The sequence below is a fragment of the Mus caroli genome, unplaced genomic scaffold, assembly GCF_978045245.1.
Source record: "Mus caroli unplaced genomic scaffold, Mus_caroli_1 scaffold_9, whole genome shotgun sequence".
Taxonomy (NCBI): Eukaryota; Metazoa; Chordata; class Mammalia; order Rodentia; family Muridae; genus Mus; species Mus caroli.
In genome coordinates this window covers 27,854,669-27,882,007 of record NW_028227264.1, presented here as the reverse complement: position 1 = coordinate 27,882,007, position 27,339 = coordinate 27,854,669, and the positions used below count along the sequence as shown (strand labels likewise).

General features: G+C 38.2%; 1 protein-coding gene across 2 annotated transcripts; it reads left to right on the top strand.

The window, feature by feature from the left end:
* The first annotated feature begins 16,016 nt into the window (after window positions 1-16,016).
* Window positions 16,017-19,538, top strand: Cenpw (centromere protein W). 2 transcript variants are annotated; one of them, XM_021174781.3, is made up of 3 exons: window positions 16,017-16,223; window positions 18,022-18,135; window positions 19,389-19,538. In XM_021174781.3, exons 1-3 carry the CDS (start codon window positions 16,104-16,106, stop codon window positions 19,413-19,415), a joined length of 261 nt encoding a protein of 86 aa, XP_021030440.1. In that variant the 5' UTR covers window positions 16,017-16,103; the 3' UTR covers window positions 19,416-19,538. The 2 variants fall into 2 exon arrangements, with proteins under 2 accessions (XP_021030440.1, XP_021030441.1); XM_021174782.3 differs by lacking the exon at window positions 19,389-19,538 and having other exon boundaries at window positions 16,026-16,223; window positions 18,062-18,139.
* Window positions 19,539-27,339: the final 7,801 nt, after the last annotated feature.

Sequence of the window (27,339 nt, the reverse complement as noted above, 5' to 3'; positions counted from 1 at the left end):
CAAGCTGCTAATGTGTGCTCTCTCTAGTTTCTTTTTGGAGGCACTCCGAGCTATGAGTTTTCCTCTTAGAAATGCTTTCATTGCATCTCATAAGTTTGGGTATGTTGTGGCTTCATTTTCATTGAACTCTAAAAAGTCCTCACTTTCTTTCTTTATTCCTTCCTTGACTAAGGTTTCTTTAATGAATGTGGCTGCCTTTGTATTTAGAGCATAGATATTCAGAATTGATAGTTCCTCTTGGAGGATTTTACCTTTGATGAGTATAAAGTGCCCCTCCCTGTCTTTTTTGATGACTTTGGGTTGGAAGTCAATCTTATCAGATATTAAAATGGCTACTCCAGCTTGTTTCTTCATACCATTTGCTTGGAAAATTGTTTTCTAGCCTTTCATTCTGAGGTAGTGTCTATCCTTTTCTCTGAGATGAGTTTCCTGTAAGCAGCAAAATGTTGGTTCTTGTTTGTGTAGCCAGTTTGTTAGTCTATGTCTTTTTATTGGGGAGTTGATTCCATTGATATTAAGAGATATTAAGGAAAAGTAATTGTTGCTTCCTGTTATTTTTGTTGTTAAAGTTGGCATTCTGTTCTTGTGGCTGTCTTCTTTTAGGTTTGTTGAGGGATTACCTTCTTGTTGTTTCTAGGGCGTGGTTCCTGTCCTTGTATTGGTTTTTTTCTGTTATTATCCTTTGAAGGGCTGGATTCGTGGAGAGATAATGTGTGAATTTGGTTTTGTCATGGAATACTTTGGTTTCTCCATCTATGTTAATTGAGAGTTTGGCTGGGTATAGTAGCCTGGGCTGGAATTTGTGTTCTTTTAGTGTCTGTATAACATCTGTCCAGGATCTTCTGGTTTTCATAGTTTCTGGTGAAAAATCTGGTGTGATTCTGATAGGCTTGCCTTTATATGTTACTTGGCCTTTTTCTCTTACTGCTTTTAGTATTCTATCTTTATTTAGTGCATTTGTTGTTCTGATTATTATGTGTCAGGAGGTATTTCTTTTCTGGTCCAGTCTATTTGGAGTTCTGTAGGCTTCTTGTATGTTCTTGGGTATCTCTTTCTTTAGATTTGGGAAGTTTTCTCCTATAATTTTGTTGAAGATGTTTGCTGGTCCTTTGAGTTGAAAATCTTCATTTTCATCCACTCCTATTATCCGTAGTTTTGGTCTTCTCATTGTGTCCTGGATTTCCTGGATGTTTTGAGTTAGGATCTTTTTGCATTTTCCATTTTCCTTGATTGTTGTGCTGATGTTCTCTATGGAATCTTCTGCACCTGAGATTCTCTCTTCCATCTCTTGTATTCTGTTGCTGATGCTCGCATCTATGGTTCCAGATTTCTTTGCTAGGGTTTCTATCACCAGCGTTGCCTCACTTTGGGTTTTCTTTATTGTGTCTACTTCCCTTTTTAGGTCTTGGATGGTTTTATTCTATTCCACTGTCCTCTGGTTGGGAGGGTGCCGGATGTCTGCGGCCCCAAAATGGTGCTGCCTCAGCGGCTCTGTGGCTCCCGCCTGTAGAAGCTGTCTGCCTCTGTGGTGCATGCTCTCACCTGTGCAGACTAAGTTCCTAAGTTCGGCGGAGTCCTGGAACCAAGATCAATGCTGTCTTTTTTACACTGGATGTTTTTAGTTCTTTTGTCAAAGATCAAGTGATCATGGTTGTGTGGGTTCATTTCTGGTCTTTAATTCTATTCCATTGATCTACCTGTCTCTTGCTGTACCAGTACCATGCAGTTTTTATCACAATTGTTCTGTAGTACAGCTTGAGGTCAGGGATGGTGATTCCACCAGAGGTTCTTTTATTGTTGAGAACAGATTTTGATATCCTAGGTTTTTGTTACTGCAGGTGAATTTGCAAATTACCCTTTCTAACTCTGTGAAGAATTTAGTTGGAATTTGGATGGGGATTGCATTGATTCTGTAGATTGCTTTTGGCAAGATAGCCATTTTTACTATATTGATCCTGCCAATCTATGAGCATGGGACATCTTTCCATCTTCTAAGATCTACTTCAATTTCTTTCTTCAGAGACCTGAAGTTCTTATCATACAGATCATTCACTTCCTTAGTGAGAGTCACACCAAGGTATTTTATATTATTTTTTACTTTTTTGAAACGTCTTGTTTCCCTAATTTCTTTCTCAGCCTGTTTATCCTTTGTGTAGATAAAGGCCACTGAATTTGTTTGAATTAATTTTAAACCAGCTACTTCATTGAAGTTTTAGGAGACAGGTTTAGGAGTTCTATGGTGGAATTTTTGGTGTCACTTATATATACTATCATATCATCTGCAAATAATGATATTTTGACTTCTTCCTTTTCAATTTGTATCTCTTTGATCTCCTTTTGTTGTCTAATTGCTCTGGCTAGGACTTCAAGTACTATATTGAATAGGAAGGGAGAAAGTGAGCAGACTTGTCTAGTCCCTGATTTTAGTGGGATTGCTTCAAGCTTCTCACCATTTACTTTGATGTTGGCTACTGGTTTGCTGTATGTTGATTTTATTATTTTTAGGTATGGGACTTTAATTCCTGATCTTTCCAAGACTTTTATCATGAAGGGGTGTTGGATTTTGTTGAATGCTTTCCCAGCATCTAGCGAGATGATCATGTGGTTTTTTTTTCCTTTGAGTTTGTTTATATAGTGGATTACGTTGATGGATTTCCATATATTAAACAATTCCTGCATGCCTGGGATGACGCCTACTTGATCTTGATGGATGATTATTTGATGTGTTCTTGGATTTGGATTTCAAAATTTTATTGAGTATTTTTGCATAGATATTCATAAGGGAAATTGTTCTGATGTTCTCTCTCTTTGTTGGGTCTTTGTGTGGTTTAGGTATCAGAGTAATCATGGTTTCATAGAACGAATTGTGTAGAGTACCTGCTGTTTCTATTTTGTGGAATAGTTTGAGGAGAATTGGTATTAGGTTTTCTTTGAAGGTCTGATAGAACTCTGCACTAAACCTTTCTAGTCCTGGACTTTTGTTTTGTTTTTGGGAGACTATTAATGATTGTTTCTTTTTCTTTAGGGGAAAAGGGACTGTTAAGATCATTAATCTGATCCTGATTTAACTTTGGTACCTGGTATCTGTCTAGAAAATTGTCCATTTCATCCAGGTTTTCCAGTTTTGTTGAGTATAGGCTTTTATAGTAGGATCTAATGATTTTTTTGCATTTCCTCAGGTTCTGATGGTATGTCTCCCATTTTCTTTCTGATTTTGTTAATTAGGATACTGTCCCTGTGCCCTCTTGTTAGTCTGGATAATGTTTATCTATCCTGTTAATTTTCTCAAAGAACCAGCTCTTGGTTTGGTTGATTCTTTGTAGATTTCTGTTTCCACTTGGTTGATTTCAGTCATGAGTTTGATTATTTTCTGACTTCTACTCCTCTTTTGTGAATTTGTTTTCTTTTGTTCTAGAGCCTTTAGGTGTGCTGTCAATCTGTTAGTGTATGCTCTCTCCAGTTTCCTTTTGGAGGCACTCAGAGCTGAGAGTTTTCCTCTTAGGACTGATTTCATTGTTCCCCATACATTTGGGTATGTTCTGGCTTCATTTTCATTAAACTCTAAAATGTATTTAATTTTTTTTATTTCTTCCCTGACCAAGTTATCATTGAGTAGGGCAATGGGCTGTACACAGACAGCCTGGTCTCCAGTGGAGCATAAATCTTGAACCCTGGTGGGACCTGTTGGGTGGTAATTTCCACCTACATGGGAAGGAATGTGTTTGATCATGCCTCCTGGACCCCTGGTTCCTGTTGAAGTTAATGTCCCCACAGCCCCCACTGGAGAGGTTTGTGGCTATCAGTCACATAGGAGTAGCACCAAGCCTTCCCACATGCATATAAAGTTTTCACCAAACTGTCATTCCAAGCCAATGAGAGGTACCTGCTGTGGAACCTTGAACAATCCCCAAAACTAAAATAAATCCATCCAGGGAATTAAAGGTTCGCGAGAACTACTCCTTCATCTAAGTCTTTTGTTCCATGAGCTATATATAACACTTGGGAAGAGATCTTCTCTCCCCAAAAGCCACCTGAATTTCTGCCGTACTCCTTACTGGATAGTCAGCTTCTTGTCTGCCCAGCCAGACCTGACTCAGTTCAGAGAGTCTCGGAGTAACACAGTGACCTGTAAGGCGCAGCAGAGATTTCATCTCCATGCCTGCACTCACTTCCCTTTGCTGGAACTCTTGCACCAGGCCTGGACAGGGATCTCCGTGGAAAACCTCTGGTACCCAGGCCCACAAGTAGAGTGTTATTCTGCTTCCACATGTATGTGGGCTTTCTATTATTTATGTTGTCATTGAAGATCAGCGTTAGTCCCTGGTGGTCTGATAGGATGCATGTGATAATTTCAGTATTTTTGTATCTGTTTAGGCTTGTTTCATGACCAATTATATAGTCAGTTTTGGAGAAGTTACCATGAGGTGCTGAGAAGGTATATCCTTTTGTTTTAGGATAAAAATGTTCTATAAATATCTGTTAGATCCATTTGGTTCATAACTTCTGTTAGTTTCACTATGTTTCTGTTTAGTTTCTGTTTCCAGGATATGTCCATTGTTGAGAATGGCATGTTGAAGTCTCCCACTATTATTATGTGTGGTGCACTGTGTGCTTTGAGCTTTACTAAAGTTTCTTTAATGAATGTGGATGCCCTTGCATTTGGAGCATAGATGTTCAGAATTGAGACTTCATCTTGGTAGATATTACCTTTGATGAATATGAAGTGCCCCTCCTTGTCTTTTTTGATAACTTTAGGTTGAAAGACAATTTTATTTGTTATTAGAATGGCTACTTCAGCTTGTTTCTTCAGACCATTTGCTTGGAAAATTGTTTTCCAGCCTTTTACACTGAGATAGTGTCTGTCTGAGGTGGGTTTCCTGTATGCAGCAAAATGTTGGGTCATGTTTACATAGCTAGTCTGCTAGTCTATGTCTTTTTATTGGGGAATTGAGACCATTGATATTAAAAGATATTAAGGAAAAGTAATTATTGCTTCCTGTTATTTTTGTTGTTAAGAGTTGAGATTCTGTTCTCGTGGCTATCTTCTTTTAGGTTTGTTGAAAGACTACTTTCTTGCATTTTCTAGGGCATAGTTTCCCTCCTTTTGTTGGACTTTTCCTTTTATTATCGTTTGAAGGTCTGGATTCTTGTAAAGATATTGTGTAATTTTGTTTTTGTCATGGAATACTTTGGTTTCTCCATCTATGGTAGTTGAGAGTTTTGCCTGGGCTGACATTTGTGTTCTCTTAGGGTCTGTATAACTGTTCCCCCAGTCTTTTTCACAATTTTGTATAATAAAAACAGGACATTTTAATTATGTAACTGAGGATGGGGTAACTTTCAGATATTTCTCAGAAAGTCATCAGTGGGTTCCTTGTGTTCAGGGCCTATGGTGGCAGCTCCAAAGAATTCTCCAAAAAGGTTAAATGAGGATGTTTTTGTAGATGGGATCCTGGATGTTTTACCAGGATTGGAGAACTTGTGGGATTAGGGTATGGGACCCAGATCTAGAAAGGAATATTGGCAAAGGAACGTGTCCTTCGCTGTATTTTAAAGATCACCTTGGAGCAAATTGTCATAGGACTGTATTCCCAAAGAAAAGAGAATTAAGTGTCTACAAGAAGAATTAAAATGTAGAAAATTAGAACAGCCAGAACAATAGATGGTGCATAGGTCGGACCTGTACAGGAAGAACTACAAAGACTGTTGGGGTTAGCAGTATTACCTTATGTTTTCCCCTTTATGAAACCATGCTGTCTCTTACATGTCTGAAATATATTGTCTTTGTAATTGCAATACTGCTGCCCTTGATCTCACGAGAGACTGGTGCTCGGGAGATATATATTTAAAAAATGTGCTTGCTACAAAAGTTTTATGTTTGAGATAGTATAGTTCCTTTTATTCTGTTCTAAATCTGTACTCCTCTGAATCACAAGAAAATGTTGGCACAGGAAAACAGAAGCATTTACCCACCCACCTATGAACTTTGTAACCTAACTGCCCTGTATGATTTCAATAAAAGACTGGGGCTGAGTCAAGTCTAGGGAGTACTCTGACTCCTGAGTTTAGGAGCTCTCACTCCAAGAACAGTCTGTCAGCTTATATCTCAATTTTGTTTTTTTTATTCACCTACCAAGTATCCCTAATCTGTGATGACCCCCATCATGTCAATGCTGGACCCTTGCACCTGCATAAAGGGTGGAGGAGGTATGACATTTCCCATCCCTGGAGTAGTACATAAAAGCAAGCTTGTTTATGTGCTCATTCCATGACTACTTGGCCAGAGCAGAAAGCACCTCTGGATTGATTTCTGTAGGTTTCTTCCAGGTCTTGCTCTCAATAATTCTAATATTTCCCTTCTCCAAGATTCTAGACGGCACACATCCTGATAGGACCTTTATTTTAGGACTTTGGATTTTCAGCAATCTAAGATAATGAATCTATGTTGTTTTAAGACATTGCACTTTTGGCATTTGTTATATTAGTGATAGAAGTTCAACGTATGGGAATTGATCTACGTCAAGAGCCAGCTATATTACTTAGGTATATATCCAAAGGATTCTATATTCTACTACATAGACACTTGCTCAAACATGTTCATTGTTGCTCTATTTATAATAGCCAGAAATTGGAAACAACCTAGATGTCCATCAATGGATAAATGGATAAACAAGGTGTGGTATGGTACATTTACACAAAGGAATATTATTTAGCTGTTGCAAAAATTAAATCATAAAATTTTCAGTTAAATGGGCTAAGCTAGAAAAAATTATATGGAGTCAGATAACTCAGAACTAAAAAGATATATATGACATCCGTTCTCTTATCTGTAGAATTATCTGTTATGTATTCAATAAGCAGACTACAGTTCATACAACCACCGAGGTTAAGTGTGTATTATAGGACTGGGTGAAGGATTGGATCACTCTAGGAAGGAGAAACAGAAGAGTTATCAATGGATGAGTAGTGGACTAGAATTGGAGGCTCAAATAGGGAGAGGATGGAAAAATGAGGCTAAGGATGGAATATGGGGAGGGACAGCTAAAACTAAGGGCCATTTGAAAGGTTATATGGAAACCCAATAGAGTAGAAGCTTCCTAAAATATAGACATATATAAAGATAATCTAAAAGGAATCCTCAAAGAACAGGAGAAACTGAACACAAATGGATATCCTTTGGCATAAAATGAAGCCTCAAGTGTTGGTCAAAGAAGCCCTACAGGCACCCACAAATAACTAAGGCTATTTACAAGGCTATTAGTTATTTTCTCCAAATGGATGGTTTGTACCCATTGCTGAAGATAGCACCTACATAACTCAATAAACAGGAGAAGCTGGGCCAGTATCTAACTAGAAACTTCATCCTTACAGTGTTCATGGTACTGGAATGCGGTACTTATCACATTACCAAAGGAAAAAGGTAAACATCAACTCAGCTACAAACTCTTCAGTCTATGATGATGATCTGCCTGTGAGGTGTGTGAATATTAACACAAAGCTTGTGGGAGTAGTTAACTAATAACTTATTAGACATAAGTTCCATTCTATGAGATGGAACTTGTCTTAGAGAGTCATTGCTGTGAACACAAAGGCAACTTTTATAAAGGATAATGTTTAATTAGGATGACTTACAGTTTCAGAAGTTTAGTTTGCTATTATCATGGTGGGAAGCATGGTAGCATGAAGGCAGGCATAGTGCTTGAGGAACTGAGAGTTCTACATTTTCATCTTAAGGCAGCCAGAAGGGTCTCTTCCACACGGTGCAGAGCTTGAGCACAGGAGGCCTCAAAGCCCTCTTAAATAGTGACATAATTTCTCTAACAAGGCCACATTTCCTCCAAAAGGCCACAGTTCCTAAAGTACCACTCCCTGCAGCCGAGCATTGAAACACATGAGTCTGTGAGGGCCATTCCCTTTCAAACCACTATACAACCCATCCCCAGCATTGCCTGGTTGACAAAGAACCTGAGACTAGACAGGTCAGGGACTTAAAGGAAAACCAAATACTGTTCTGCTAAAGAAACATAGCCATAAAAGGACTCCTAATAACATTCTTCTATACTCATAGATTAGTGTTTTGCTTAGTCATCATCAGAGTACCTTCCTCCTCAAGTATATGGCAACAAGTAACAGAGGCCAACAGTGAGACAATATGCAGGGTAGAAGATTTTTAGTAGTCAGCAGGGATGGAGAACAAAACAAGGAAACAAAACCTTTGAAACACAGCAAGAGTAATGTACATACAAATTCACAGAGATTGTTTCAGAATGAGCAGGGCCAGCATGGGTCTGTGCCACTTGGGCCCCCAGTGCTGAGAGAAGTAGTCACAAGACCCCATCCCTAACCAAGCAATAATCTCCATTTGATAACTCGCAAATTAAAAGTTAGTTTTCTCTAACAGTGTCTCACCATGGATGCAAACCACTCTTAAGAGCATGCACCAGGCCCAACAGTAGCTAGCCAACACAACTAGAACTCAGTGGCATCTTTGAAGGTTCTCTGTCTCATAATGTTTTGTCAGAACACTTTATGTTAACTTTACTGGTATTTAGAATATATAATATTGATGTTGTGTCCTGGGTCCCTCTGAGACCAGTCTGCACAGATCAGCTCCGGACTATGGAAGGTGAGCGAGCAGACTGCAGAAGCGACACAGCTTCTGGGACAGGCAGAAGCAACATAGCTTCTGGGACAGCCCCTCATTTTGTGCTCCAGACATCCTGGCGCCTTCCCCACCAGAGGAGAGGTGACCATGTGGGAGGGCTCTGAGGGCCTGAGCAGGTGAAGGAGCCATTTTGTGTCCTGGGTCCCTTGGAGACCAGTCTGTGCAGGTGAACGAACAGACTGCAGAGGTGACAACATCTTCTGGGACAAGCCCTGTTCCAGGCCTTCATCTTCAGCCAAGAGGCAGGTCTGAACGCCAGACCTCTGTGCACCTCCCCTGCAAGAGGAGAGTTTGCCTGCAGAGAGTATTCTGACCACTGAGACTCAGGAGAGAGCTGGACTCCCAGGACTGCTGACAGAGGCTAACAGAATCACAGGAGGAACAGGCTCAAAAAATAGAAAACTATAACAACTAACACCAGAGATTACCAGATGGCGAAAGGCAAGTAAAAGAATCTTACCAACAGAAACCAGGATTTCTCACCATCATCAGAACCCAGCACTCCCACCTCAGCAAGTCCTGGATACTCCGCACACCCGAAAAGCAAGATTCGATTTCAAAATTGCATCTCATGATGCTGGTAGAAGACATTAAGAAGGGCATTAATAACTCACTTAAAGAAATACAGGAGAACACTGCTAAAAAGGTAGAAGTCCTTAAAGAATTAGAAGAAAACACTGCTAAACAGGTAGAAGTCCTTAAAGAGGAAACACAAAAATCCCTTAGAGACTTACAGAAAAACACAACCAAATAGGTGATGGAATTGAACAAAATCATCCAAGACCTAAAAAGGGAAGTAGAAACAATAAAGAAAACCCAAAGTGAGACAACACTGGAGATAGAAACCTTAGGAAAGAAATCATGAACCATAGATGTGAGAATCAGCAACAGAATACAAGAAATGGAAGAGAGAGTCTCCGGTGCAGAAGAATCCATAGAGAACATCTGCACAACAATCAAAGAAAATGCAAAATGCAAAAAGATCCTAACTCAAAACATACAGGAAATCCAGGACACAATGAGAAGACCAAACCTATGAATAATAGGAGAAGATGAGAATGAAGATTTTCAACTTAAAGGGCCAGGAAATATCTTCAATAAAATTATAGAAGAAAACTTCTCAAACCTAAAGAAAGAGATGCCCAAGAATATACAAGAAGCCTACAGAACTCCAAATAGACTGGACCAGAAAAGAAATTCCTCCTGACACATAATAATCAGAACAACAAATGAACTAAATACAGATAGAATGTTAAAAGCAGTAAGGGAAGAGGGTCAAGTAACATATAAAGGTAGGCCATTAAGAATTGCATCAGACTTCTCACCAGAGACTATGAAAGCCAGAAGATCCTGGAAAGATGTTATACAGACCCTAAGAGAACACAAATGCCAGCCCAGGCTACTATACCTAGCAAAACTCTTAATTACCATAGATGGAGAACCCAAAGTATTCCATGACAAAACCAAATTCACACAATATCTTTCCAAAAATCCAGCCCTTCAAAGGATAATAATGGGAAAACACCAACACAAGGATGGAAACTACACCCTAGAAAAAGCAAGAAATCCTTCAACAAACCTAAAAGAAAACAGCTACAAGAACAGAATACCAACTTTAACAACAAAAATAACAGGAAGCAATAATTATTTTCTTTAATTGCTCTAAGCATCAATAGACTCAATTCCCCAATAAAAAGACATAGAGTAATAGACTGGCTACACAAAGAGGACCCAACAATTTGCTGCTTACAGGAAAACCCACCTCAGGGAAAAAGACAGACACTGACTCAGAGTGAAAGACTGGAAAACAATTTTTAAGCAAATGGTCTGAAGAAATAAGCTGGAGTAGCCATTCTAATATCGAATAAAATTGATTTCCAACCCAAAGTTATCAAAAAAGACAAGGAGGGTCACTTGATAATCATCAAAGGTAAAATCTACCAAGATTATCTATGCTCCAAATACCAAGAGCAGCCACATTCATTAAAGAAACTTTAGTAATGCTCAAAGCACACATGGCACCTCACACAATAATGGTGGGGGACTTTAACACTCCACTCTCACCAATGAACAGATCCTGGAAACAGAAACTAAATAGAGACACATGGACACTAACAGAAGTTATGAAACAAATGGATTTAATAGATATCTAAAGAACATTTTATCCTAAAACAAAAGAATATACATTTTTCTCAGCACCACATGGTATCTCCTCCAAAACTGACCATATAATTGGTCACAAAACAGGCCTCCACAGATACAAAAATATTGAAATTATCCCATGCATCCTATCTGACTCCACAGACTAAGGTTGATATTCAATAGCAGCATAAATAATGGAAAGCCAACATTCACATGGAAACTGAACAACACTCTACTCAATGATGCCTTGGTCAAGGAGGAAATAAAGAAATTAAAGACTTTTTAGAGTTTAATGAAAAATGAAGCCACAACATACCCAAATTATAGGACACAATGAAGGCAGTCCTAAGAGGAAAACTCATAGCTCTGAGTTCCTCCAAAAAGAAATTAGAGAGAGCATACACTAGCAGTCTGACAACACACCTAGAAGCTCTAGAACGGAAGGAAGCAAATTCACCCAAGAGGAGTAGACATCAGGAAATAATCAAACTTAGGGCTGAAATCATCCAAGTGGAAACAAAAAGAAATATTCAAAGAATCAACCAAACCAGGAGCTGGTTCTTTGAGAAAATCAACAAGATATATAAAACCTTAGCCAGACTAATTAGAGGGCACAGGGAGAGTATCCTAATTAATACAATCAGAAATGAAAAAGGAGACATAACAACAGAACCTGAGGAAATCCAAAACATCATCAGATCCTAATACAAGAGGCTATACTCAACAAAACTAGAAAACCTGAACGAAATGGACAACTTCCGAGACAGATACCAGGTACCAAAGTTAAATCAGGATCATATTAACGATCTAAACAGTCCCATTTCCCCAAAAGGAATAGAAGCAGTCATCAATAGTCTCCCAACCAAAAAAAGCCCAGGACCAGATGGGTTTATTGCAGAGCTCTATCACACCTTCAAAGAAGACCTAATTCCAATTTTCTTCAAACTACTCCACAAAATGGAAACAGAAGGTACTCTAACCAACTCATTCTATGAAGCCACAATTACCCTGATATCTAAACCACACAAATATCCAACAAAGAAAGAGAACATCAGACCAACTTGCTTTGTGAATATCAATGCAAAAATACTCAATAAAATCCTTGCTAATCGAATCCAAGAATTCATCAAAACGATCATCCATCATGACCAAGTAGGCTTCATCCAAGGGATTCAGGGATGGTTTAATATACGGAAATCTATCAATGTAATCCAGTATATAAACAAACTCAAAGACAAAAACCACATGGTCATCTCATTAGATGCTGAGAAAGCATTTGACACAATCCAACACCCCTTCATGATAAAAGTCTTGAAAAGATCAGGAATTCAAGACCCATAACTAAACATAATAAAAGCAATGTACAGCAAACCAGTAGTCAACATCAAACTAAATGGAGAGAAACTCAAAGCAATCCCACTAAAATCAGGGACTAGACAAGGCTGTCCACTTTCCCCCTACCTATTCAATATAGTACTTGAAGTCCTGTCCAGAGCAATTAGACAACAAAAGGAGATCAAAGAAATTCAAATTGGAAAGGAAGAAGTCAAAATATCAATATTTGCAGATGATATGATAATATATATAAGTGACCCCAAAAATTCCACCAGAGAATTCCTAAACTTGATAAACAACTTCAGTGAAGTAGCTGAATATATAATTAACTCAAATAAATCAATTGATTTTCTATACACACAGGATTTTCAGGCTGAGAAATAAATTAGGGAAACAACACCCTTCACAATAGTCAAAAATAATATAAAATAACTTGGTGTGACTCTAGCTAAGGATGTGAAAGATCTGTATGATAAGAACTCCAAGTCTCTGAAGAAAGAAATTGAAGAAGACTCAGAAGATGGAAAGATCTCCCATGCTTATAGATTGGCAGGATTATTATAGTCAAATTGGCTATCCTGCCAAAAGCAATCTACAGATTCAATGCAATCCCCATCAAAATTCCAACTCAATTCTTTACCGAGTTAGAAAGGGCAATTTGCAAATTCATCTGGAGTAATAAAAAACCTAGGATAGCAAAAAACTATTCTCAACAATAGAAGAACCTCTGTTGGAATCACCATGCCTGACCTTAAGCTATAGTACAAAGCAATTGTGATAAAAAAAAAAAAACAAAAAAACAAACAAAAACTGCATGGTACTCGGTACAGCAAGAGACAGGTAGATCAATGAAATAGAATTGAAGACCCAGAAATGAACCCACATACCAATGATCACTTGATCTTTGACAAGGTAGCTAAATCCATCCAGTGGAAAATGACAGCATTTTTAACAAATGGTGCTTGCACAAACTGGCCGTTATCATATAGAAGAATGTGAATTGATCCAATTCTTATGTCCTCATACAAAGTTCAAGTCTAAGTGGATCAAAGAACTCCACATAAAACCAGAGACACTGAAATTTATAGAGGAGAAAGTGGGAAAAAGCCTCAAAGGTATGGGCACTGAGGAAACATTCCTAAACAGAACACCAATGGCTTGTGCTGTAAGATCAAGAATTGACAAATGGGACCTCATGAAATTGCAAAGCTTCTGAAAGGTAAAAGACACCGTCAATAAGACAAAAACGCCACCAACAGATTCGGAAAGGATTTTTACCTATCCTAAATCTGATAGGGGACTAATATCCAATATATACAAAGAGCTCAAGAAGCTGGACTCCAGAAATTCAAATAACCCATTAAAAATGGGTTACAGAGCCAAACAAAGAATTTTCAATTGAGGAAAACTGAAGGGCTGAGAAGCACCTGAAAAAAATGTTCAACATTTTTAATCATCAGGGAAATGCAAATCAAAACAACCTTGATATTCCACCTCACTCCAGTTAGAATGTCTAAGATCAGAATTCAGGTGCAGCAGATGCTGGCAAGGATGTGGAGAAAGAGGAACCCTCCTCTATTGCTGGTGGGATTGTACAACCACTCTGGAAATCAGTCTGGCCGTTCCTCAGAAAATTGGACATAGTACTACCAGAGGATCCAGCAATACCTCTCCTGGGCATATACCCAGATGTTCCAACTTGTAATAAGGATACATGCTCCACTATGTTCATAGCAGCCTAATTTATAATAGACAGAAGCTGGAAAGAACCCAGATGTCCGTCAACAGAGGAATGGGTACAGATAATGTGGTACATTTACACAATGGAGCACTACTCAGCTATTAAGAACAATGAAATTATGAAATTCTTGGGCAAATGGATGTATCTGGAGGATATCATTCTTAGTGAGGCAACCCAATCACAAAAGAAGTCACTTGATATAAACTCATCAATAAGTGGATATTAGCCCAGAAACTTAGATACAATCTGAAAAATACAAGAAAATTAAGAAGATCGAAGACCAAAGTGTGGATACTTAATTCCTCCTTAGAATAGGGAACAAAATACCCATGGAAGGAGTTACAGAGACAAAATTTGGAGCTAAGATGAAAGGATGGACCATCCAGAGACTACCCCACCTGGGGATCCATCCCATATTCAGCCACTAAACCCAGACACTATTGCATATGCCAGCAAGATTTTGCTGAAATGACCCTGATATAGCTGTCTCCTGTGAGGCTATGCCAGTGCCTGGCAAATACAGAAGTGGATGCTCACAGTCATCTATAAGATGGGACACAGGACCCCCAATGGTGGAGCTAGAGAAAGTACCCAAGGACCTGAAGGGGTCTGCAACGCTATAGGTGGAACAACAATATGAACTAAAAAGTATCCCCCAGAACTCGTGTCTCTAGTTGCATATGTAGCAGAAGATGGCCTAGTTGGCCATCACTGGAAAGAGAGGCCCCTTGGTATTGCAAACTTTATATGCCCCAGTACAGGGGAATGCCAGGGCCAAGAAGTGGGAATGGATGAGTAGGGAAGCAGGGTGGACGGAAGGTATAGGGAACTTTAGTGATTGCATTTGAAATGTAAATAAAGAAAATATCTAATAAAAAAAGGCAAAAAAAAAAAAGAAAGAAAATGTTTGATAGAAAGAATGTCCTAGGAATCTGACAGAAGAAGCTCAAGAAAGACCTAAAATGATGTGTTCATGGGGAAAAAGACCGTGGTTTTGACCTGAAGATTAAATGCATGCGCCAGCAACATTTAAGTCTTTCTTGTCTGATGAGTCTTTGAAACTTTGAAGAATTATAAACTTCCTGATAAAATCTTTTAATAGGCTCCAGTTCTTCCATATCTCTTAATACCATTTAATTGGCACAGGGGTATTTAGCTGGGGATTCAGTGTACACACAAGAACAGACATTGCATTTTGTAGGCTTTTTTTTTTTTTTTTGACACCACAGTATTGTAAAGACAATATCTGAATTGGCTTGCAGTAGCCTCATTACTATAAGAATGAAAATTAAATATAGGATTATATGGCAAAAAAAGAGAATATATAATATTGCTTCTGCTTTTGTGTTTTTTATTGAATTCTTGTGTGCTCAAATGTGTGCTTCTGCCTCTAGATGCTTTCTGTGTTTTTTCCTTGGCTCTTTTTCTTTTGTTTGTTTTTCCTTCTGATTGTTTTTGCTTTATGTTATTTTATTTTATTAGTATTTGTTAGATCCCGTTTTGTTTTCTGAGGAGAGACTGAAAGGGTATTGATTTGAATAGGAACAGAAATTTGGAGCATTTTGGAGCTGGTAAGAGAGGGGAAATTGCACTCAGAATACAGCTTATGAAAAATAAATGTATTTTCAATAAAAGAAAAAGAAAGTATATTTGAAAGCTATAGGGAAGTTAACGGAGGGAACATTGAAGGGAGAACATTTGTGCAGAAAATCTGGTGTAAGAAAAAAGAATCTCATGTAAAGCCAAATGCAATAATATAAAAATATATGTTGCTTGCTGTTAATATAAAAAAATCAGGCCTAAGTTCCTAATAAAACACAAACTTCTTTCATTTACTTTCTTATTCATTAGAATTCAGTTGCTATATGGATAGCTTGGTGAGCACAGAAGGGTTTTACTGGGCTTATTGACTATTTTCACAATTTCTCATCCTTTCTCTGGAACCAAGAGTCGAACTACAGCACCATAGAAAACTACAAGCAAAAATATAGCAAAGCAAGCCTGAGAGACCTTGAAGCAGTGGGTTCGCAGGACACACCCTTTTCCTGGGGAGTCCATCCTCCAGCCTGCGCTTCCGGTGCTGCGGTGGGTGTGGCTTTCAGTGACGTCACAACCGTGCGCCGACCCGCGGCCAATTCAAATCGACCACTCTGGGGTGTGGGGAGGCAAGTGGCGCGTCAGTCTGTGGTGAGCGGCCCTGACCTGCGACGGGCCGCGAGGATGGCGCCCTCCACCACAGCCACTAGGCGGGTAAAGCGCAAGGCGCCCCGCGCCTTCCTCAAACGCTTCTTAAAGCAGAAGAAGCCGCACCTAGGTCTGGGGAGGTGCTGCGACCTCCTGGTAAGTCCTGCTCTCTCGGCCCTCAGGCCCGCCAGCCACGACCGGCCGCGGAGCGCCCTGCCCCGGGGACCGCGGAAGGAGGACGGGGAGCCCGTTCAAAACTCCCGCCGGAAGGCCCCGCCCCTTATTGCTTCCAGGGCCAGTCGTTAAGGAGACTGCCTGGCTCTGGGATTAGTTTAATTGATCCCGGTATGGAAGGTAAACCGGCTACAAACAGATTTGGCCCCCTGCCTGCCTCCCCAGCTCCTGTATGTTCTTACCGAACACATTTCTCTTTGGCCGCTGCTAGTGATCATGTAGATGTGGCGTCAAGTCTTTCAAACTTTCAAGACTCGTTTTTCAGACTCATGTTTACCTGAAATATAGTGCTTTCCACCAATTAATTGGCCCAAAATAAATAACAATGTTACTGCCTGAAAGTAAAATCAGTTTGTTTTCTGCCCTTTTTTTGAGGGGGGTGGTGGTGGTTGTTTTGTTTTACTTTGGTTTCGTTTTGTTTTTTTTTTTAAAGACAGGGTTTGTCTGTGTAGCCCTGGCTGTCCTGGAACTTGATGTGTAGACAAGGCTGGCTTCGAACTCAAAGATCGGCCTACCTCTGCCACCACCACTAACACTCTGAGTATGTTTGTTTTCAAGGCAGAGTTTCTCTGTAACTGCCCCGGGAAGTCCTGGAATTCAGTTTGTAGACTAGGCTGGAACTCACAGACACACCCTGGCCCCCAACCTTCATCCCTGCCTTTGCCTCCCAAGTGCCTGACAAGGGATACAGAGAACTTGGCTCCTTCAGAAGAGCAGCAGATGCTCTTAACCACTGAGCCATCTCCAGATACTGGTTTTCTTGACTACTACAAAATTATCTTCATTCATTCTCTCTCTCTCTCTCTCTCTCTCTCTCTCTCTCTCTCTCTCTCTCTCTCTCTCTCTCTCTCTCTCACACCATTGCTGTTTTTTCCTCATCCCTGACTCCTTAGTGGTTGAGATAGCGCAAGTGAGCTGGGATTTCCGTGGAATACACTTTTGATAGTTTATTCTGTTTTCCCTGGAGTCTAACAGAGAACAAAACCCACCTGATGAGGAATATCCAGGAGACCACTAGCTGATTCAAGGGATTGTTGGGCCTTTCTTTAGTAGCTTAGTTTCCATTTTCTGTCCTGGAGTGGCCCGTGGCTGTATGGACTCCGTTGGAGTGCTGTAGGTGTCAAGCAGAGTTGAAGCCCAACACTTTGTAGTGGTAGCAAAGGGAAGGTCCTTCGGCCAGTTGCTGCTCCCAGGTGCTGGTTTCCTGTTCTGTCACTCTTGTCAGCTCCTGTTTAGGCTGTTGCTCATTGACATTTCTTTGCTTACAGTGTTCTGCTCTCCATTAACTTCATAATTACACCTGATAAAGCACCCCATGCCATTCATAAAGTTTGTACTATTTAAAGCAGGCACGTTTTTTGCATGAATACCATACCAGTTAGTTGTTGAGGCATTAATATTATTCTCAGTGTTTCAAATTCTGATGTTATCTCCCAGTGTAGTATGCAGCCTTATGGGATGATTGTTCCATTCGTTTGGGAACTGGAATCAGAAGCCTTTGTCTTCTTTATTTAAGCACAATGCCCTGAAGCTTCTGAGTCATCATTGTTTGGAATACTTGGTAACTGATATAAATAATACAAGAAAAAATGTGCACGATACCTGTGAATAGTGCCCTCACAAACCTGGAAGAAGCTGTGGGTTAGAAAGTTGTGAGTAATAAATTTATGTTAACAAGGTTTATATATTATATAACCCTACATGTGCTTTGCTTTTAAAGATCCATTTGAATTGCCTACTTTTTGTTCAGCGATTGGCAGCAGAGTCCAGGACAAATGCTTGTGAAAGTAAATCTAGAGTTATCAAAAAGGATCATATACTGGCTGCAGCAAAGGTAAAATATAATTTTCTTAGTAACAAGAGTTAACTTTAAAAATACTGTTATGGCCATCATCTTTGTCTGATTCAAATACTTTTTATTTCAAAATACCTGTAGGCTAGCATAGTGCTAGAAGAGTTAGAATAGACTGTGAGATGCGCCAGCAAGGAAGGCTGTTGAACTTTGTTAAAATACACAGCATACTTAGCATTTTGTAAACTTGTTTAAGCACATGGTATTTTCTTATATAGTACCCATAGTACTATCTCTTTGCTGGTCCTGCCTTACTTGGGGAAGCCAAGGCATTGGGCATGCCCTAGCAATTTTTATTAGGCTTCTGAATACTCTTCAGTGAGAAACACAACAACTATTAAATTCCAATTAAGGGCTTTTCTGAAAGCAATGCAATGATTAAGAGCATGAAGAGTATATGAAAGTGTTTTCAATTTACACCCCTGTTTTTTTCTAAATATATAACATACTTAGCATTTTCTAAATTTTTTATTGCCATTATTATTTGCCTGCATGCATGTGTGCATGTGTTTGTGTGTGTGTACACTTGTCAAGGCATACCTGTAGAGGTCAGGGCAACTTTTGGCAGTTAGTCTTCTCCACAATGTGGGTTGAGACACAGGTCATCAGCCTTAGCCGTTAGTGTCTCTCTCTGCAGAGCCAACCCACGGAACCTGAGGTCTCTTTTTCTTTTTAAACTGTAATAGCCAGTTTCTTTTACATTTTTATTTTTATTTGTATAGTTTTCAAGCTAACTTAGGGCCTCATCCTTCCAGAATTTTTACAATTTTAATATTTCTCTTTGTCTTATTTCCGTAACATTTTATGTTTTGAAAATTGTATGTGAAGCAAGTTATTCAATGTAAGATGACCAGCTGTTAAAATTCAAGCTTAATTGTGAGATGTTTTATATTGCGAGGATTTATACTGTTTGATACTACTTTATAGTTGTTTTGAGTTTGAGAACTATTTTTTTTTAATACTCTAGATCATTAATTTGTTGGGGGGGGTACAGGGGGGATGACATGACATGATACCCAAAACCTGTTTTGAAATCAACCATTGATACTTCGGATTGTAATTGGCAAGGTTTGTGAATGAAAGTGAATCTAAAACCAGTTTGGGTAATCTAGAGATGTTTCCATTTATTGAGAGGTAGACTGTGCTAGAGAAATGTAGAACATTTACCTTGCAGATCAGTGATTCTGACTTGTTTTTCATAGCTATAATATATATCTTCATTTCCTCCCTTACAGGTAATTCTGAAGAAGAGCAGAGGTTAGGTGTCAACATGTGCTTTAGCATTATATGATGTATTAATTTAAGTCGTAACATCATAAAAACACTTTGTATGTATCAGTTTATATTGTGGTTTATTAAAACATTGAGGAATTATGCTTTATTCATTAATGGCTTCTGAGTTGCTTTTGTGTTACTGTGTCATTCCTGAGTGTATCAAAAATGAAATCATGCTGTATTGAATAGCTTGAAGAGATGTGTACTCCTTTGACTAAAGCTTATGTCTTTGAATTTAGCCAGAATTATGCTGTGAATTTAACTTCTAAGAAAGCAATGTACAGTAAAATCTGGGTACATTTTAAAAATGTTAATTTTGGATGAATTCACAAAACACTATTTTTTGTTACACTAGTAGTAATAGTAAAATTTCTCAACTAGAAGATTGTAAGCATCAGCTAAAGTTTTTACAAACTTGTTTCCATCTATAAACCACAAACAAGAAGATGTAAATCAAACTGACATGCTTTCTTCAGTCATGGCATTTAGTAGATAAGGCATTTTCCCACGTCAGTCTTTTGGACGCTTACTATATAATATTCAGTTTTCACTTTTGTTCTGAGATAATTCAGATAGTATATGAAGTTACAAAGCTAATATAAACATACATTCTACATTAAACACCCAGTTTCCTCAATGCTTATATAGAATATATAGTGCAATATATCAAGAGCAAGACTTTGGTAATTGAAACAGTATATATGTAGCTCCATGCTATTTTATCATGTGTACAGATTTATGTAATTATAGAACTACCTCAGTACCACAGAGGTCTTGTTGATTTATACTCATCCAGCTACCATGTCCTCTGCTAGTCTACTACCCTAACCAACTTTTCTCCAGCCCTATAGTTTTGAGAATGGAAGGATGTCAGAAATAAGCATTGGAGATGTTTTTCACTCACTGTAATACCCTTGTGTTCTGTCCCAGTCATTGCTTGTGTTCACTGCTGAGTGTGGATACACCATATTTTGTATAGCTGGTTTGCCTATTGAAGAGCATTTTGATTTGTCAAATTTGGGGATTGCTATAAATAAAATTTCTATGAATGATTGTAAACATTTTATAAAATCTGTGTAAGTTTTCACTTTTTTTTCTAGGAAAAATGCCTAGAAGTTTGATTGATAGGTCAAAATGGCAAATCTATGTTTAACTTTAAAAAAAACAAATAAAAACTACATAGCTAAAGCAAGATAGAGTGATTGTACTACATTTTTACCAATAGTATATGGCAGTAATTTTATTCACATTCTAGTAAATAGAGTTTTTTTGTTATTTTAATTTTTCTGACAGGATTATGTAGATTTGCACACATCTCACAGTGGCTTTTGTCTATGCTGGGGCTCCTATTACAAATTGACATTCACCAGGGAGCTTATAAGCAAGTTTATTTATGTCAGTTCTGGTGGTTATAAGTCCAGAGATCAGAGTACTCACTCTGATCTCACAGAACTCATAAGTGAGTTCTGGTGATACTTATAGTACATTATTCAGCTTCAGCTTACGAAGATTTAGGAAATACAAATTATATGGGAGAAAGATCGCAGTAATTTTGAAGGACTTAAGATGTAATCTACAGATAAATAGTTCAAAAATTAAAAATAAGGAACAGCCAGGCGTGGTGGCACACGCCTTTAATCCCAGCATTCAGGAGGCAGAGGGCAGGTGAATTTCTGAGTTCGAGGCCAGCCTGGTCTACAAAGTGATTTCCAGGACAGCCAGGGCTATACAGAGAAACCCTGTCTTGAAAAACAAAACAAAACAAAAAAAGGAACAACCACAGTCTAATAGCATATATTACAGTTTTTCTTTAAAAATAAATTTCCATGGTAGCTGAAATGACTCAGCAGATAAAGACAGGTATGAGACATCAATGCCAGCCTTCTGCCTTGACTTTGGTACCCAGAAGCCATGTTACAGTAGAAGGAGAGAACTAATTCCCCAAAGTTGTTCTCTGACCTCTACTTGCATTATTTAAAAATCATAAAAGTAAGTGAGGTGATTGGTTTTATGTAGCTCTTCACATACAGGAAGAAAAGCCAAGAATACAGAATCAAGTTATGCCAAGTCTTTAAGACAAATATTTTAAACATCTGGCTCCTGTGGAAGAGTAAAAACTGGGAAAAATAATGTCTTTAAAATGATAGTCACCAACCAGATGGAGTCTAAAGTAGGAAAAGATCAAAAAATGCCGCTTGAGAATTAAAATCCCTTTTACATTTTTGCTAGAAAAATTTCAAGTAGATCTTAATTCTCAGAACGTGGAGATAGATTCTGGTCAAGGTTCTTTTTAAAGATGACATTACTACCCATGCCAGATCACTAAGTCAGCAGGGAGTTTATAAAAAAAATCAGATGACTTGAAAGGATGCAGAAGTAAATTGAGCCAGGGATTTGAGGATGCAGAAAGCTCAATGTTGGAATTGCATTCCATTCTAGAAGCTGTCAATTGTCTTTAAAGAGGCCTTGTTGCAGGTCCTACGAGATAGCACATGTGTTGAAGTGAGAAGAAAGACTCCCTAAATACCCTTACATGGAGTAACATAGTGTTGCAACAGGAAAATGCACACTGTAGTCAATTATAGACTATTTCAAGGTGAGGGGATGTTGTTAAAGGTAAAGTGGTTAACTTAAATATGGCATTTTGAAATATGAGCTTTGAAGACAGATCAATACCAAGAGTAGTGTGTGTATGGGTTTAATAGATAATGGCTGTGCAGATATTCTTACAGAAATTTTTATTTGCTTTTGTTCTCATAAAGTGGTTCTAACAGTCTACTGTGCGTGGTTCTGTTAGTGGGACTATTTAGATGGGATATTTTCATGGTTTCTGAGTTTTACTTATCTACTGCTAGTTAAGGTTTGGCAAAAAGACCCCACGTTCATACTGAAGGCTTTCAGTACCTGTGTTATCTTATCTCCCAGCTTTGTTTTATATTTTTTTTATTATTTTTCTGAATGGAATAAATATTTTTTTAAGGCAAGAGCCTCTCATTGAATCCTCACAAATGTGCAGGTTTTTAATTCTGAAACAAGAACTTGACTTTGAATGGAAGGCATTAAAGAGGAAGCATTAATTCCTTCGATTGCACATGGACAGTAGTAATGTACAGATGTGTGTGTGTGTGTGTATGTATATATGCATGGCCTTTCTGAACTCTGAGAATAGTAGGTTTTTGAGAAGCTAACAGAAAGAGTTTATTAATCTTGATGGAATTCCGAGTCAAAGAATGTCTTTATTTTGTTGTATTATTTGTGTAAGGCTCCTAAAGCAAAGTCACTATCTTACTAAACAGCCACCTCCAGCATTTATCTCTCCCTGCCTCTGGCCTCTTCACTTCTGATTTTCTCCTGTGATCTTGTAGTTTTATTGTTTCTAAGGATGAATCCAGGTCCTCATGGATGCTAGGGAACTATGTTGCTGATGAACAATATTCCCAGCTCTCTGGGAATTTAATTTTCCTTAAAAAAATATTTGTATTAGAAAGGGTTTTCAGTTCTGGAAGCACACTTCTTGAAGCTGTATATAATAAGATAAAGTGCTGGAAGGAAAATTGTGTCAAAGATATATCTCCTGTAAAGTTGGAGTTGCTTTGGCCTGTATGCTTAATTTAACTTAAAAACATTTCTAGTTAATATAAAACTGTGCAATAAAAGGAAAAATGGCTACTTCTATTAAGTCTTGGTGTGCTTATTCTGAGAGAGTCACAGTCACCAATATCTTTTTATTGAGTATAGTGTCCATTGGAAAGAATTGGAGATGTATACCTTGAGGCCATGATAGCTAATACATTACCATAGGAAATCTCAGATGGGAGGGATTTCTTCAGCTGTGCTGGGAAGGAAGAACCAAGCAGAGGCTGTAAGCAGGCAGGGCAGATCCTATACTTGGCCTGCAGGGGAAAAAAAAAGTGAAATAGACTGTACTATTTAAAAATTAAATTACACATAGAAATTAAATTTCTGGCTTCATTTAAAAGGCTGGACAGTACAGCAGTAATTTAGCCATAATCAGTTTTACTTAAATAGTAGCATCTCTTTCCAAATCACCTTTTATTTATCCTACCTAAGACTGTTTTACTTTAACATCAGCACTCTGTTTGAAAGTTTTTTTGAAAACTTGAAATCTGGGGTTTCTCTTCATATATCTAGGCAGTTTTTACTGACACAGCCTATCCTGCCTCAATTATGTTCTCTTTCTCAGCACAGTTTTCACAATACTCTTGTGTTTCTCCAGTGATCATATCCTGTTGGTTTCAAATCTTACTCCACTGCAGTTCCAAAAGAGGAGCCATGTCCTGAGGAATCCAGTCCCAGGCAGTAAAAGATGGAAACACATTTGAACTTAGCCACTCAAGAATACATCCCATCAACCTCATCTCTTCAATCCAAAAAGAACTCAAATTTAAGACTATCTATGCAGGCTAGGCAAAACTAATGTCTGATTTGCAACTTGCATTCTGTTATTGGTACTGAGATGAAAATGTGACATAGGATTTAGCTCTGTGTATAGTCAGCACCAAAATGGAGTGTCTTAAATGGCATTTTTCTCTACAACAACTTTTTCTTTTACAATGCTGTTCTAACAATTTTAGTAACATAGAGTTATTTGTCCTGCACCCACTCCTTGGTTTCTTAAGAAACAATTACAAAGGCATGCTAGAACTGCACTCTAGAATTAGTTTGAGGATAGTGATTTACTACAAGATGTACCTGGTACTAAAACTGAGGTCTTGAAATCTGGACCGATACACTGATGCTGTTGTTACTAGAGCAATAAAATTTGCTCTTCTTACTGCATAATCAAACTTGGGAGAACATAGACTTGTGGAAACTGAGTTCATACACCCTTGTCAGCATTGCGGTGAAACCTGACAATGAGTTTGCATGTCTTTTGTGAACAAATGAATAACATTAGGATGGTAATATATAGTGTAGAATAAAACTTCACAGGGAAATTTAACAAGGTAAATCTTTACTATCACTTCTTTTGAGAATCCAAATTACAATATTAAGTCCAATTACATTATAAGCAAATAATGTTGTCCATTCCTTTTTAAACCTGTTTTGATTTCTTGCCTTGTAGATGACTCTTTGTGAAGAAATCTAGTGAAGCATAAGGATTTTAATTTTGAAAGTTCTTTACTGCTTATACTTTCCTGCTATACTTGCCAGAATCCCTCAAAGTCTGTTTGTTACTCAGGTCCTGTTTTCAGCTGTGCCATTAGAGTGTTTGAGTTTTCTCTTGGGACAAACCAAGTGCCACATAATACTTTCCCATGATCATATAACTTGGGCCTACAAAAGTGTTCCACATGTTGAATGATGTGTCACTGGCTGGCAAAATAAAAGAGGAGCACGGAGTGCCAGGTTCTGCTGAGGGCTTCCTCAAATTCTCTTTGTGTATGATGAGCTGTGGGGCTGCTGATCCACTCAGACAAAATCACATGAGAGGAATTTATCCTGTGTTCAGTTCATTCCTCACACATTTTTAGGTACGTGTCATGTTCTGTTTAGTAGCTAAAATAATTCTGTGTGCATTACGTAAGCAATCAGTGGAACTCACTATAAAAGAATGCATTGTACTTTCTTTAGTGGTATGTAGGACTGTTATAGACTTTTCCAGGTTTGCTAGCAGGCAAAGGATATCACTAGCTACCTAGTTTTCTTGATGTGAGTCTTTTTTTTTTTTGAATTATTTATTTTTTATTCACTTTACATTCCATTTGAAGCCCTTCCTCTCCTCCCAGTCCTGCCCCTATAAGTACTTCCTCCCCTCCCCTTCTTCTCAGAGAAGGGGAAAACCCCTTGGGTACCACCCAACCCTGGAACATCTAGTCCCAGCAGGGCTAAGCATTTCTCCAAGTGAGGCCCAAGCAAGCAGTCAATGTAGGAGGATCCAATGGCAGGCAACAGAGTCAGAGACAGACCCTGCCACAGTTGTTAGGGGACCCACATGAAGACCAAGCTGTACATCTGCTACAAACTCTTATGTAAACTACTTTCCTTTATAATCTGGGTATGGAGAGTATGTGGAAGACTGAGAAACAGTTTCCCCCATACATGTTGAACTCATACTAGAAGGTGATGTGTAGCCTGTGTGAGTCAGTTGTACCATACTAAGACTGTTTGGGGGCATTCTCACATATATATTCTCAGGAAATGTAGCAGAAAGGCATCTTTTGATTTGTTTTGCATACATCAGACCTTTGCTACCAGACGATTACCTTTGAGAATGCCATCAAAATATTACAAACCTGTTTCAAAGGCTGAATGGTTTCCAGTTCCTCTTTCAAAGAGCAAATAACAACTACAAGTCAAGCAGAGCCTTGGAGAACCTTCACAGTAACCTGCTTTGCACAACAGCTAGAGGAAACTGAATATCTGACACTGAGGAACACATAGACACATGATCCTCAAAACTTATTTCCCAACTACATATGGTGGCAAGGAAAACACTTGCTTAAGAACTCTTTCAAAGTGTGGGGACGGTGCTATGTAGTTACCACGGGATGCTCTCCCATCTCTTAAACTCCAAAATAGCTACATCTTGGCTCTACTCAGAACCCTCAGGGGCCGAGTGTTACAAATTATCTCATCTTTGGCTTAAAGAAAACAAGAGCATAACTTTTCCTCCAAAATACTGTAATTTTTGTGTTTGATTTGGTAGAATAAAGGTAATGGGGCGTATGCATGAATAGTAGCTCATGTTATTTCTGGTTATTTGCCACTTCTTGGTAATTCAAAATTCATCTCTTGGCTTCTAATGACTCCATGCATAGAAATAATTATTATATTTATTTAGAGTTTTTGTTCTGAAGAACATGACCGACCATGAGGGTGTTTTATAGATGTGTAAATTCCAGGTAGTTTTTAATGCGTTATAAATAATACCATGTCATATCAACTTAATTTTTGTAGTTTTGTATTTATCAATGCCAAAAGCAATTAAAGTCAAAATGTCCCCAGAGATTTTTTTTTTTGTATGAACTTTATTACAGTCATTGCAGACAGAAACAACGCATTTTTCCTAACTTCTCTATCTTTGAATCAGATAATACTGTGAGGAATAGCCATTTTTTTCTCTTTTTTTTTTTTTTTTTTCGGAACTCATTCTTGCTGTGGTGTATGGCACAGTGAATACTAGGTACCTAAAACAGAAAATGTTCATTAACTTAGTTGGAAGGCATGATTCTAAGTGCAAAAAAGAAAGGTAAGAGCCATGTTTGCACATGAGATTCACAGAGTGCTTGTGTGAGACGTGTTTATGGGACGATTTGGAAATATTTGGTCTTTAGAGAAAAAGGAAATCCCCCTCATATTCCCTGTGGCTAAATGTCATGTGTACTCAGTCTGAATACGGAAGTAGGGAAAGTTAGCTTTACTCATTGTGAATATAAATACATTGTAAAGAACTTAACTTAGAGAAAATATATTGCTATGTTATATATGTATGGCTCAATCAAACCTTTTTTTGAGATAATTAATACTTCAGTTTCTAGGTTAATTATGCAAGTTATAAGTCTTGTTAATGTTAATTTATTGAGATTGACAAATACTTTAAGGTCAATGTTTAAAAGTGAGCTGGTTATAGGAAGTTTGTATTAACTAATAACAGCAATCAATAAAGAGATAAAACTACATTTTCCTCTATGATGCAGGTGACAGGAAGCTTGTGTTTCTAAGGAGTTTTAAGTGTACAAAACTAACAGTGGATTTTTCTAGAATCTTAGGAAACCATTCTTTCATTAGTGAAAAAATTTAAGATCAAGTTAAAGTTATGGATATATTACTTTAAATTGCAGAATTCACCTTTTTCTTTCTATTCCTTTTTTATTCTATTTCTCTCTCTCTCTCTCTCTCTCTCTCTCTCGATCTCTCTCTGTACATTCTTGTACTTCCCACAGTGTC